The 13,826-nt window shown below is 40.9% G+C and overlaps 1 protein-coding gene across 4 annotated transcripts in view; it reads left to right on the top strand.

Annotated features, from left to right (window-relative positions):
• caska (calcium/calmodulin-dependent serine protein kinase a) overlaps positions 1–13,826 on the top strand; it is a 618,991-nt gene that overhangs the window by 556,595 nt on the left and 48,570 nt on the right. For all 4 annotated transcript variants that reach the window (XM_060833558.1, XM_060833557.1, XM_060833556.1 and 1 more), the window contains exon 14: positions 81–269. In XM_060833558.1, the coding sequence (XP_060689541.1) occupies positions 81–269 (189 nt within the window). The remainder of the gene's footprint in view (positions 1–80; positions 270–13,826) is intronic.

Genomic DNA, 13,826 nt, shown 5'->3' with positions numbered 1-13,826 from the left:
AATGACAGTAGCATGATTAACAAAAGATGTTGTTTCTTTATTCAATTTAATTTAAGTTTTATATTGTTTTAAATAATTAGGCTTTGCTGCAGACACATGATGTTGTGGCACATGAAGTATACAGCGATGAAGCACTGAGAGTTACACCACCACCGACTTCTCCTTATTTAAATGGTGATTCACCAGAAAGTGCGAACGGAGACATGGACATGGAAAATGTAACACGTGTTCGACTAGTTCAGTTCCAGAAAAACACAGATGAACCTATGGTAATACAAAATACAGTCTTCTAGTTCTCTAATTAACTTCAGTCATTTTCATCTTAATGAATTAGCAGAGGTAACTAATTATTATATTTGTAATTTTAATGCACAAAAGGCACCCTGGCAGTAAAATTAAGTATGCAAGTTAGTCAGTTTATGTTTGCATTTGTGAATAGGCACTTCAAGTGATGATAAAGAAATTTTTAATAGATATAGTCAGGCTATACTTCAATGTCATACTAAATCTGAAAGAGATATTAATAATGATTAATCAGAATTTGTAGATTTACTGGACTTATGTATACAGGCTAGACAAGTGCATTTTTTTGTTGACTTAGAACACAAATTTACAAACTTGGCATTTTTAACACACTGGATCATCATTACTAACTAGTTTTGGGCATTAACTCAGACATACAATGAATACTATATTTTGGTAGAACAATACATTGCAAGAGTTTAACTTTGTATTTTGTTTATCAAGGAATGAATTAACCTTTCCCAAATACAATAATTTTTGCCAGAGGGTATATTTTAGAGCATTAAGTTGCAGCTATATATCTGAATTATAATATAATAAATTTTCACAGTTTCATAACTAACTTTAAACACCAGATGAAGCAGAATAACAAATATTTTAGAATATGCAAACATGAAAGTTCTTCATGATTCTTACTTCTCTTACAAATCTATTTGGGGAAATTGGCCATGGAGTGGATTCAATTCAAATAAATTCCACAGTCACAGGTAGATAGGATAGTGAAGAAGGCTTTTGGTGTGCTTTCCTTTATTGGTCAGAGTGTTGAGTACAGGAGTTGGGAGGTCATGTTGCAACTGTACAGGACATTGGTTAGGCCACTTCTGGAATATTGCGTGCAATTCTGGTCTCCTTCCTATTGGAAAGATGTTGTGAAACTTGAAAGGGTTCAGAAAAGATCTACAAGAATGTTGTCGGGTTTGGAGGATCCATAAGACCATAAGACATAGGAGTGGAAGTAAGGCCATTCGAGTCCACTCCACCATTCAATCATGGCTGATGGGCATTTCAACTCCACTTACCAGCATTCTCCCAGTGTTCCCTTAATTCCTTGTGACATCAAGAATTTATCAATCTCTGTCTTGAAGACATTTAGCGTCCTGGCCTCCACTGCACTCTGCGGCAATGAATTCCACAGGCCTACCACTCTCTGGCTGAAGAAATATCTCCGCATTTCTGTTCTGAATTGACCCCCTCTAATTCTAAGGCTGTGTCCACGGGTCCTAGTCTCCTCGCCTAACGGAAACAATTTCCTAGCGTCCACCCTTTCCAAGCCATGTATTATCTTGTAGGTTTCTATTAGATCTCCCCTTAATCTTCTAAACTCCAATGAATACAATCCCAGGATCCTCAGCCGTCCCTTGTATGTTAGACCTACCATTCCAGGGATCATCCGTGTGAATCTCCGCTGGACACGCTCCAGTGCCAGTGTGTCCTTCCTGAGGTGTGGGGACCAAAACTGGACACAGTACTCCAAATGGGGCCTAACCAGAGCTTTATAAAGTCTCAGTAGCACAACAGTGCTTTTATATTCCAACCCTCTTGAGATAAATGACAACATTGCATTCGCTTGCAACCGGAAGCAGCAAATTCAAACCAGTATGAATGCCAGAGGAATCAGCACCTAGAAAGGGGACGAAACATTTGCAACGAAAACTCCCAGCTCGGCGAACAGAACCACAACATTGCATTCGCTTTCTTAATCACGGACTCAACCTGCATGTTTATCTTTAGAGAATCCTCGACTAGCACTCCCAGATCCCTTTGTACTTTGGCTTTACGAATTTTCTCACTGTTTAGAAAGTAGTCCATGCTTGTATTCTTTTTTCCAAAGTGCAAGACCTCGCATTTGCTCACATTGAATTTCATCAGCCATTTCCTGGACCACTCTCCCAAACTGTCTAGATCCTTCTGCAGCCTCTCCACTTCCTCAGTACTACCTGCCTGTCCACCTAACTTCGTATCATCGGCAAACGTCGCTAGAATACCCCCAGTTCCCTCATGCTAGATCATTAATATATAATGTGAACAGCTGCGGCCCCAACACTGAACCCTGCGGGACACCGCTCGCCACCGGCTGCCATTCCAAAAAGGAACCTTTTATCCCAACTCTCTGCCTTCTGTCAGACAGCCAATTCTCATGGATCTGAACTACAGGGAGAGGCTGAACAGGCTGGGGCTGTTTTCCCTGGACCGTCGGAGGCTGAGGGGTGGCCTTATAGAGTTTTACAAAATTATGAGGGGCATGGATAGGATAAATAGGCAAAGTCTTTTCCCTGAGATGGAGAAGTCCAGAACTAGAGGGCATAGGTTAATGGTGAGAGGGGAAAGATATAAAAGAGACCTAAGGGGCAACATTTTCACACAAAGGATGGTATGTGTATGGAATGAGCTGCCAGAGGGTGTGGAGGAGGCTGGTACAATTGCAACATTCAAGAGGCATTTGGATGGGTATATGAATAGGAAGGATTTGGAGGGATATGGGCCAGGTGCTGACAGGTGGGACTAGATTGGGTTGGGATATCTGGTCAGCATGGACAGGTTGGACTGAAGGATCTGTTTCCATGCTGTACATCTCTGACTCTATAATAGAGTAACCTGGCATAAACACTTCTAATAATCAGTATTTGCAGATGAATTCTGAAATATTACCTTATGAAAATAGAGAATATCAATTTATGTCTGTTTATACATCAGCTGGTTGAAATAGAAAGGAGTAATGGCAGATGAATTAGATGCATGTGCAGTTAAGTAATTACATTAATTTGTAGAGCTCCAATATACTGCATCCAAAGAAGAAATATGATACCTCTGAAGACAGCAGTGCCACCTTGTGATAAAAACATAGACTAGAGGTTTATGCTATAAAATACTTACACACTGAAGATGACCATATTTGGGTTTTTTATACAAGATAATGTTTTTTTTAAACTGATAAACAAACTACTATATTTTTTTAAAAAGTGTTTGTAATAGGACCTTTCACTGAACATGGGAAATACTTGCAGGAACGTCATTGCTATGACCACTATTCAGAACAATCAAAAGGATTATTCTACAAAGGAAGCTAATTTTAGAGATTACATTGAATGAATTAAATGGTGTATAATATTGTAACCTAAAAATGTTTGAATATATGTAAATTTGTGATTCGAGTTATCAATGATTTTTCAATCTTGTACAGTACTTCCAAGTGTCACATTTATATATAACGAAGAATTGAATCTGCAAACCTTTTACTATGTTCAACAAGTTTATTGGTTAGGTAGCTTTAATTAAACATTTTTACATTTTAATTCGAGAAATATGTTTCATAGCATAACCAAATCAGAATTTCATACATTACTATCCATTGTATTTTCCATGTTAGTTCTTCCATAAACTTCTCATAATTACTATAAAGTTATATGAGCATAAGAGTAAGAAAAGACCATATGGCCTGTTGAGTCAGATCTGCTATTCAGTATGATCATGGCTAATCTAAAGATTCAATTTCACTTTCCCACCTGCTCCTTAAATCCTTTAATTCATTGAGAGACCAAACATCTGTCTCAAATTCTCCTATTTTTGTTCAAGTAACCATGATCCAAAGGTACTGCAATTCATCATCCAAAATATTTTTACGCATGTCAATTAATTTGTTCATGGTGACCACATGATCCTTCAGCTTAACTTTTCGTGCTCTGAACTATCTGTATCAGCTTTGTCCCTTTTCTACATTTTCTTATGCTTCAAACTTAGGCTTTGAAACTTTTGGCCTATATTAGCTAGGTCATTGAAATTCATTGCCATAAATTTTATCAGGTCACACGTCAGCCTGTCCTTTCCCTGGCCACTAGCCACACAGGTAAAATGTGTACTTTGATCTTTAACTAACCCATTAAGTTTCTCCGTTAACAAGGCTATGTTGTCCTTTGATTTATTTTCAGAGAGGTCGTAAAAGACAGATTCAAAAGTCTAAGTTGAAGGGTTTTAGAGCCAGTTTGATTATAGCTAACAGATACTGCCTCAGGCAACAGGCTTTCAAGTGTTTTAAAAAACACTTATACAATGAAAGAGGAGTGGCCATTTCTCCCAGCTCAGCTTTTCTCTGGTTTTCTCTAGTTTGGCCCAGGGCCAGCTTTGACAAAGGGTCAGTTAGATTCGAAACGTCAACTGTTTTCTCTCCTTACGGATGCTGCCAGACCTGCTGAGATTTTCCAGCATTTTCTCTTTTGGTTTCTCTGGTTTGGTTTGGTTTTTAGCAGTAGTATTTAGAAGAACCAGATCCAGGCTCATACTCTCTCTTGGACTTCTCTCCTATAAGACCCTGTGTTTGATTTTACCTTTTGTGCTGAGGAGTGTTTGTGGGGATTGTCGCAAGTAATGGGAACAGCATTATTAAGTTGGGACAGTCTGCTGTGTTTTCGAATAGGTTAAATTATTCAGTATTCTGTTCTCTGTTGTTTGTGTTTCATTCGGTATTCTTGTAAATAAATTCTGTTTTGTTTAAGTGGTTTGACCAGCTACATCACTTCTGGGATATCTAACTTAAACAACTAGCCAAGTTAGAGTCTGGGCTATTTTCTTAAATGTTTTGAGGGGGTCTGGCCTGGTGTATAAAACTGTAAAGAAATAGTCGACAAGGTTGTCACCAGAACCTTGAGATTAGTTTTGAAATGCAAAAGTTAAAATTAATTAGTAAAATACTTCAGCTGATTCTGTTTCCATTACCCTTTCCTCTAACGTCCGTGTAGACACACTTATCACCGGACATGTTTACCTGGTCTGGCCTCATCCATCTTGGTCTGTCTGGTGTGACCCTGCCCATTATATTTTCTTCCACACTACCTCAGCCTGTTCTGCTCTTGCCATTTCCTCTATATCAAGCAAGAGCCACTGGTCTCTAACCTCCTGTGTCTCAATGTACAGCTCCCACACAAATTGTTTCACTTTCCCTCTCACTAGTCAAACCTCGCTTTCCTGGCAACCTCTTTTTCCTCTTCCATATTCCTGTGTAAAACTGCAGTGTCTACTTTGTTGAACCCAATTGCTGCAGCTGCCACCTGATGCTGCCTCATTTGTCCAATGGTTACCCAGTTAGATGAGATCTTTACTTTAATCTTTATCACTGCTGCCTCTGGTGATGATAAAGCAGCTCCTACTAATTCCTTAACTGTCGCTTCATATTGTTGTATATGTCCTCCTTGTGATGGAACATAATACCATCAATTCCATACTACCATATAATTGTGCACTACTTCAAAGACATGCCCACTGTCTATGTGAATGTGAGCCTGTTGAATGCTGAAACACACTGAGTGCATATAATATAACATACAATCAGGACCCAGAATATAACATTTCAGTTTGTTTTCAAATTTCCGTTTCTTTTTTTACTGCCCCTGAAGATGTGTATGGTCACACTCTCTCTGTGATGATATTGCTTACCTACAGATTCTGGATTAGTGGTGCTGGAAGAGCACTGCAGTTCAGGCAGCATCCAATGTGCAGTGAAATCGACGTTTCAGGCAAAAGCCTTTCATCAGGAATAAAGGCAGTGAGCCTGAAGTGTGGAGAGATAAGCTAGAGGAGGGTGGGGGTGGGGAGAAAGTAGCATAGAGTACAATGGGTGAGTGGGGGAGGGGATGAAGGTGATAGGTCAGGGAGGAGAGGGTGGAGTAGATAGGTGGAAAAGGAGATAGGCAGGTAGGACAAGTCCGGACAAGTCATGGGGAAAGTGCTGAGCTGTAAGTTTGGAACTAGGGTGAGCTGGGGAAGGGGAAATGAGAAAACTGTTGAAGTCCACATTGATGCCTTGGGGTTGAAATGTTCCAAGGTAGAAGATGAGGTGTTCTTCCTCCAGGCGTCTGGTGGTGAGGAGTGGCGGTCAAGGAAGCCCAGGACCTCCATGTCCTCGGCAGAGTGGGAGGGGGAGTTGAAATGTTAGGTCACGGTGTGGTTGATTGGTGCAGGTGTCCCGGAGATGTTCCCTAAAGCGCTCAGTTAGGAGGCGCCCAGTCTCCCCAATGTAGAGGAGACCGCATCGGGAGCAACGGATACAATAAATGATATTAATGGATGTGCAGGTGAAACTTTGATGGATGTGGAAGGCTCCTTTAGGGCCTTGGATAGAGGTGAGGGAGGAGGTGTGGGCACAGGTTTTACAGTTCCTGCGGTGGCAGGGGAAAGTGCCAGGATGGGAGGGTGGGTTGTAGGGGCGTGTGGACCTGACCAGGTAGTCACGGAGGGAATGGTCTTTGCAGAAGGTGGAAAGGGGTGGAGAGGGAAATATATCCCTGGTGGTGGAGTCTTTTTGGAGGTGGCGGAAATGTCGGCAGATGATTTGGTTTATGTGAAGGTTTGTCGGGTGGAAGGTGAGCACCGGGGCGTTCTGTCCTTGTTACGGTTGGAGGGGTGGGGTCTGAGGGCGGAGGTGCGGAATGTGGACGAGATGCGTTGGAGGGCATCCTTAACCACGTGGGAAGGGAAATTGTTACCTACAGATTGTCTCACTCCATAACATTCGCTAGCAGAAATTATTGTTCACTCTTACCTACAGGCATTTAAACAAGAATGTCTTAACTACCATGTCTGACGAACTTAAAAGATCCTACCATTCTATTTCTTTTAATCCACTTCCAACTTGTGGATATTCTAACTACAGCTCCCAAGTTTTAATTATTCCGATCAAAACTTTATCTTATATTGGTATGTTAATCAGATTACACCAACTACGCCAAAGTAGATTCTATCTTTCTTTAACTTAGGCATCTCATTATTACTATTTATTCATGACAATTAGAGACTTTTACTTCCCAATAAAATATTCTTAAAACAAAAGTAAATCATTCCTATTTGATTCTAGATACGAACATTTCTCCTATGTTCATTTTGTTTTTATATTTGCTTATCTTCACTTTCCAGAATTAGCCACTAAGTTTTCTTTAATGTTAAGTTGCTTCTTTAAACCCTATTTCTTTCATAGAAATTTCATGGGTTTTTTATTTCCTTGCAAGACTGGAGAACAAAAGGAGTTGTATTTCTTCAAATATTAGCAAGTCTGCCAGCAGAGTCTCAGTTTCCTGGTTGCTCTTGCTATTAATGACAATCTGACTGAAAATTTAACCCTTAACTAACTGCAAGTGTCTGAACCCCTTCAGCTCCCCATTTTTGTCAGTTCTTCTATGAGTGCAGCAATTCTACAAAGATTCTACGACAATTAAACAGGACCACAGTCTGTCTCATACCTCATCCATCAGTCTTGCATTCTCTCCATACCCTCCATCATAGCCCAATATTGAACCTCCTACTCTAGCTCAACTCTACCTGAGTGGCTACTTCCAGGAGTTGACGGGTATGTCATAAACCCCCAAACACAGAAAATGCTGGAGAAACTCAGCAGGTTTGGCAACTGTTCTGAAGAGTAATGTTGAACTCAGTGTTAACTTTGTTTCTCTCTCCACAGATGCGGTCAGACCTGCTGAGTTTCCCCAGCATTTTCAGATTTCTAGTATCTGAAGCATTTTCCTTTTATTATTTTAGCAAAGCCCTACTTGATCTTCAACGAATCCCGATGTGGTCAAGAGATGGTCTAACTATTAGATCACTTCATGTAAATTTCCTATTGACTGTTTAAAATATCCCCTTTTATAAAGTTGTTTATCAAACCCCAATTCCGAAACAACTATATCCAGGCTTGGATGTTTAAAACAGTACCTTATTATCAGGGGCGCAAGCATTTGCAGTCAATTTTGGATTTGCCCATTGTGTAGCACTGTTTCAAAAGATACCACATGGCCTGACTGGTCAAGTTCCCATCTCTAAAACGCAAAGCCTTTAATGTAAATTTGATATCTGATTTGATTTTTGTAAGACCAACTGCTTTTCAAAAACAGTACAAGCATATGACAAGATCTTATTTGTACATTTGTTTACTTTTTTCTTAAACAATTTCCAACTTTTAAGTTCAAATTGATTTAATTTAGTTTATTGTAGTCACATGTACCTAAGTACAGTGAAAAGCTTTGCTTTGCAAGCAGTACAGGCAGATCATAGCAAACAAGGACGTACAGATCATAGGGTGCTTAGACAGAGCAAGACATACAGGTTACAGCTGCGCAGGCAGTGCACAAAACAAGATCAACATTAGTAAGATCATTATTGTTTGAAGTTAGAGAGTCCATTTGTCAGTCAAATAACAGCAGGGAAGCACCAGTTCTTGAACTTGGTGTGTGTGTCTGTGTTCAAGCTCCTGTATCTTGTGCCTGATGGAAGAGGTTGTAGGAGGGCATTATCAGGGTGGGAGAGATTTCTGATGATGTTGGCAGCCTTTCTGTGGCAACGAGAAGTGTAAATGGAATTCATGGATGGGAGGTTGGCTTCCATGATGGTCTGGGTTGTGCAAACAACCTTCAGTAGTTTTTTACCCTCCTGGACAGAGCAGTTGCCTTGCCAGGCCATGATGCATCCAAATAGAATACTTTCTGTGGTACATCAGTAAAAGTTGGTGAGAGTCCTTGCAGAAATGCTGAATTTCTTAAGCCACCTGAGGAAAAGGCATTGTGCATTTCTTTACTGTTGCATCTACATGGGAAGTCCAGGGCAGGTTATCGCCATTCCTAGGTACTTGACGTTCTTTACTCTCTACACCTCAGTTCCATTGATGTAGATGGGGAGCTCCAAAGTTGAACATTGGTGTCAGAAGTGGGATATCGCAGAAATTGAGGCATAATAGCTTTAACTTTGAGAAGCAGTAGATTGTAGCTAATCACATTGAGTAATTCCTAAGTAAAACAATGGCCTTGAACTTCCTGAGAATGACAGTTAACAGAAAAGATAGGACCATCAGTAGCTTGAAATTGTAGAGTGTGATGGAAAATGCAAGCATGTTCTAGATAGACTTGCTAAAGATTTCTAAAAGGAACAATTGAGTTTGAAGCTTTCAGGAATAAGTTGGTTTTAATGCATCTGTGTGTTTTACAGCTGGATAGCAAAAACAGACAGCTTTGGGAGTTAGTAAATAAACTGCAAAGAAAGATGATAGCCAACAGGAAAGCACTATATTATACAATAAAGTGTGTCGCATGAGGAGAAAACTGCTATTAGCCCCAATAGTGGACTTGGAAAACAATTTACAGACAAAACATACTAAAATAAATGGAAAGTTAGAACATGAAACCGACTTCTCCCCATGTTTAGCTAAAATCAAACAGTACAGCCACAGCAACTCTGTGAAGAGATAGAAGCTGACTACTGTCTCAAATCAAGGTTGGTACGTCTGGGCTCTGTTGAAAGTATTTGAGGGTGCTTTCACTAGAGCATCAGAGACTGGGGGATGACCTTATAGAGGTTTTATAAAATCATGAGGGGCAGCGATCGGGTGAGTAGCTGAAATCTTTTCCCCAAGGTTGGGGAATGCAAAATGAGAGGTTTAAGGTGAGGGGGGAAAAATTTAAAGGGGACCTAAGGGACAACATTTACACAAAGAATATGGCACGTGTATGGAATGAGCTGCCAGAGGAAGTGGTGGAGGCTGGTACAATTACAACATTTAAAAGGTATCCGGAATGGTATATGGAAAGGAAGAATTTAGGGGGATATGGACCAAATGGGACTAGATTAATTTTGAGTATCTGGTTGGCATGGACAAATTGAACTGAAGGGTCTGTATCCATGCTGTACGTCTCTATGATTCTACACTGCCTCTCTAAAAACTGGCATGAGAAAGAAATTAAATGTTTGGAGAGAGTGAATTTACTTTTTGATCTTAATTTAAAAGCAAATTTTCTGAGTTGAGAGAAACTCCGTTTGTTCCCAAAATCGACACATTAGCTGAAGTTTGCAAATATCCAGTTTGAGACTGACACACTCCATACTCCATGAAGAGGGCATTACTTTGCAAGCTGAGGGGGTCTCCATATATTGTATGGACCATATGACATCTCCAGGTAAGGCAAAAGTCATAGGCGTACGCTTCTTAATCAACACTACCTGGTGCTCAGATGCGGCGACCCTGGCACTACTTCCCAGACCTACAATACCTTACAGTGAAATGCCATCCCTACTATCTGCCATCCTGACAGCAGTCTACATATTCCTGATGAAGGGCTTATGACCGAAATGTCGATTCTCCTGCTCCTCAGATGCTGCCTGACCTGCTGTACTTTTCCCGCACTACACTCTCGACTCAGATCTCCAGCATCTGCAGGCCTCACTTTCTCCGAGCAGTCTACATATCACCCCATGCAAATTTGAAGAATTCCCTGGATGAAATTTACACTGCTACAAATGCTCTGGAGACTAAATTCCTGAAGGCCTTATTCATCATGGCAGGCACCATCAACTAGACCAATCTCACGAGGGTGCTGCCAAAGTACCACCAACGCACTGAAGGACCACTGCGACAAATGCATCAAAGATGCCTAGCATTCCATTTCCCATCTACACTTCGGGAAATCAAATCATAATGTTGCATTCCTCTTCCCAGCTTACAAGCAGAAGCTAAAAGCGGAAAATCCTCTACAGAAAGTATAATATTGCTGGTGTAAGGTAGCGGAAGAGCTTCTCTGGCACTGCTTAGAATAGGTGGACTGCACCATGCTCAAGAACTCAGTGGACAATCTGGACTAGTATGCCACCACCATCACGGACTTCATTAGCCAGTACGTGGAAGATTGCGTGCCAAAGAAGTCGATCCGGATGGAAACAAACCCTTTGATCCAACTTGTCCATGCCGATCAGCTATCCTAAACTGATCCCATTTGTCAGCATTTGACCCAAATCCCTCTAAAACTTTCTTATTCATGTATCTATCCAGATGCCTTTTAAATGTTGTAATTGTACCCACCTCCACTTCCTCTGGCAGCTCAATCAGCTCATGCACTAGTCTCTGCGTAAAAATATTGCCCCTCAGGTCCCTTTTAAATCTTGCCCTTTCACCTTAAGCCTATGGACTCCCCCACCCTCTGAAAAAGACTTTTGCTATTCACCCTATCTGTGCCCCTCATGATTTCATAAACCTCTACAAGGTCACACCTCAGCCTCAGACACTCCAGGGAGAATTGCCTCAGCCTATTTAACCTCTCCTTATAGCTCAAACTGTCCAATCCTACCAATATCCTTGTAAATCCTTTCTGAACCTTTTCAAATTTCATAAGATCTTTTCTATAGCAGGGAGACCAGAATTGAACGTAGTATTCTAAAAGTGGCCTCACCAATGTTCTGTACAACCACATCATGATGACCCAACTCTTACACCCAGTGCACTGACCATTTGGAAGACAAGCGTGCCAAATGCCACCTTCACTACCCTGTCTACCTGCAACTATGCACCTGCACCCCTAGGTCCCTGGTTTATCTTACCAAAATGTAGCACCTCACATTTATCTAAATCAAACTCCATCTGTCATTTCTCGCTACATTAGCCCATCTGATCAAGGTCCTGTTGTAATCTGAGATAACCTCATTCTTGTCCACTATACCACCAGTTTTGGTGTCCTAGAGTCACACGTGGAAACAGACCCTTTAGTACAACTAGTCCACGTTGACCATGTTCCCAAACTAAACTAGTCTCACCTGCCTGCAGTTTGGCCAATATCTCTCCAAACCATTCCTATTCATGTACTTAACCAAATGTCTTTTAAACATCGTAACTGTACCTGCATCCATCAATTCCTCTGGCACTTTATTCAATTCAAATTCAAATCATTTATATAAATTACAAAAAGCATGGACCCAGCACCAATCCTTCCAGGTTACCGCTGTTCACAGGTCTCTAGTCTGAAAAAACAACTCTTTAGCAGCACCCTCTGTCTTCTACTTTCAAGCCAGTTTTGTATCCAATTAGGCAGCTCCCCTTGAATTCCATCTGATATATCCCTGCTAACCAGTCTACTATGTGGAGCCTTGTCAAGATCCTTGATAAAATCCATATGGACATCTTCTACCACTGTATTTCACAAGTTTAAGATTTTCATGCCAGGGTTTATCCATCTCTCTTCCAGTTTGGCATGTTCCCAAGTTGATGTCAGGTGTCCCAAATGCACCTGCTTCCCTCACCCTATCTCTTAAATCTGTTTGATACTCGACGGGACTGTCTTCTGATCAGCTTATTGCACTACCTATGGGTGGTAAACAAGCTATACACACCCATATATTCACTATACTCACTGTGCCTGGATGGATGCAGCTTGACACCATCCAGGACAAAGCAGTTCACTTGGTTGGCACTGCATCCAAAAGCGTCTACTCCCTCCACCATCGATGCTCAGTAGCAGCAATGTATACTATCTACAAGATGAACTGTAGAAATTCACCAAAGATCCTTAGACAGCACCTTTCAAATCCACGACCACTTCTATCCAGAAGGATGGGAAGACATGGAAATGCAACCACATGCAAGTCCCCCTCCAAGCCGCTCACCATCCAGACTTGGAAATATATCGCCGTTCCCTCACTGTTGCTGAGTCAAAATCCTGGAATTCTCACCCTCTTGGCATTGAGGGTCATCCCATAGCAGGTGGACTGCAGCAGTTCAAGAAGGCTGCTAACCACCATCTTCTCAAGAGCAACTAGGGTTAGGCAACAAATGTTGGCCAGTTACCAATGTCCACATCCTACAAATGAATTTTTAAAAATTGCCATGCCATGCTGTTGGTTCAAGACAAGTATCCTGTTTGTGTTTGTTATGTTGCGGTAAGTTCTAATGACAGACCACAGGAGTTTGAGTACAATTTATGATCATTAAATCAAGCAAAGGGAGAGTTTGCTCTAAACGAGCAAGAATAAACTCTCCTGAATATAAAAAATTCATCACATCTTCATTTTTAGCCTCATTCCGTTAGTAAAATTCCAGCCTTGTCAGTATGCAATCATACAGTAAACAGGAGTTTTAAGTCTTGGGTATGTATTTTCATTCACCCAAGAAAAGCCTCTTACCTTGCACCAGCCTGGCTGTATTGTTTGGTTCAACTCTTACCCATTTATCCTCTCCCTCCCTTTTGTCTCCTCTAACCAGTTAATCCATTTTAGTTCCTACAGCCTTTCAGGAAGATTCTTGCTGTTCTCAGCTTTTATGGTGTACAACATTCGCCTAGAGAATTTTTTTTTGCTACAAGTATAGAAGTCACGATTTAGTCTTACTCTTACACTTTTAAACTCCAGTCCTCTTATAATAAAGGCCATCATTATCATTTACTTCCTCAGTTGTTTTTATGGCATGTTGTATGAGTGGCACAAATGCTGCTGCAGTTAACGGCAGTATTTCTAAGGAGCACAGTAAGATTTTTATTCTATTTTTAGCAAATCAACCCAGATGTCTCCTTGTAGATAATTACCGAACCACACAAATATTGACCATACGTGGCACATTACCTTCTTTCTCTTGTTTCTTTGTTCCATAATTGCTCTTCACTCCCATCAACTACCTTTTTCTCCAACATTTCTCTCTGTTTCTGTTTCTATCCACATCCGTCTATCCAATGGAATACTCCTTAAATTTCTTCCTCCAGTCTTCATGTCTTATGTGACAAATGGTTCGCTTTGAA

Source organism: Hemiscyllium ocellatum, chromosome 12 (genome assembly GCF_020745735.1).
Source record: "Hemiscyllium ocellatum isolate sHemOce1 chromosome 12, sHemOce1.pat.X.cur, whole genome shotgun sequence".
Classification (NCBI taxonomy): Eukaryota; Metazoa; Chordata; class Chondrichthyes; order Orectolobiformes; family Hemiscylliidae; genus Hemiscyllium; species Hemiscyllium ocellatum.
Note: the sequence above shows the minus strand (reverse complement) of the source record. Positions and strands in the feature narration are given on the sequence as shown.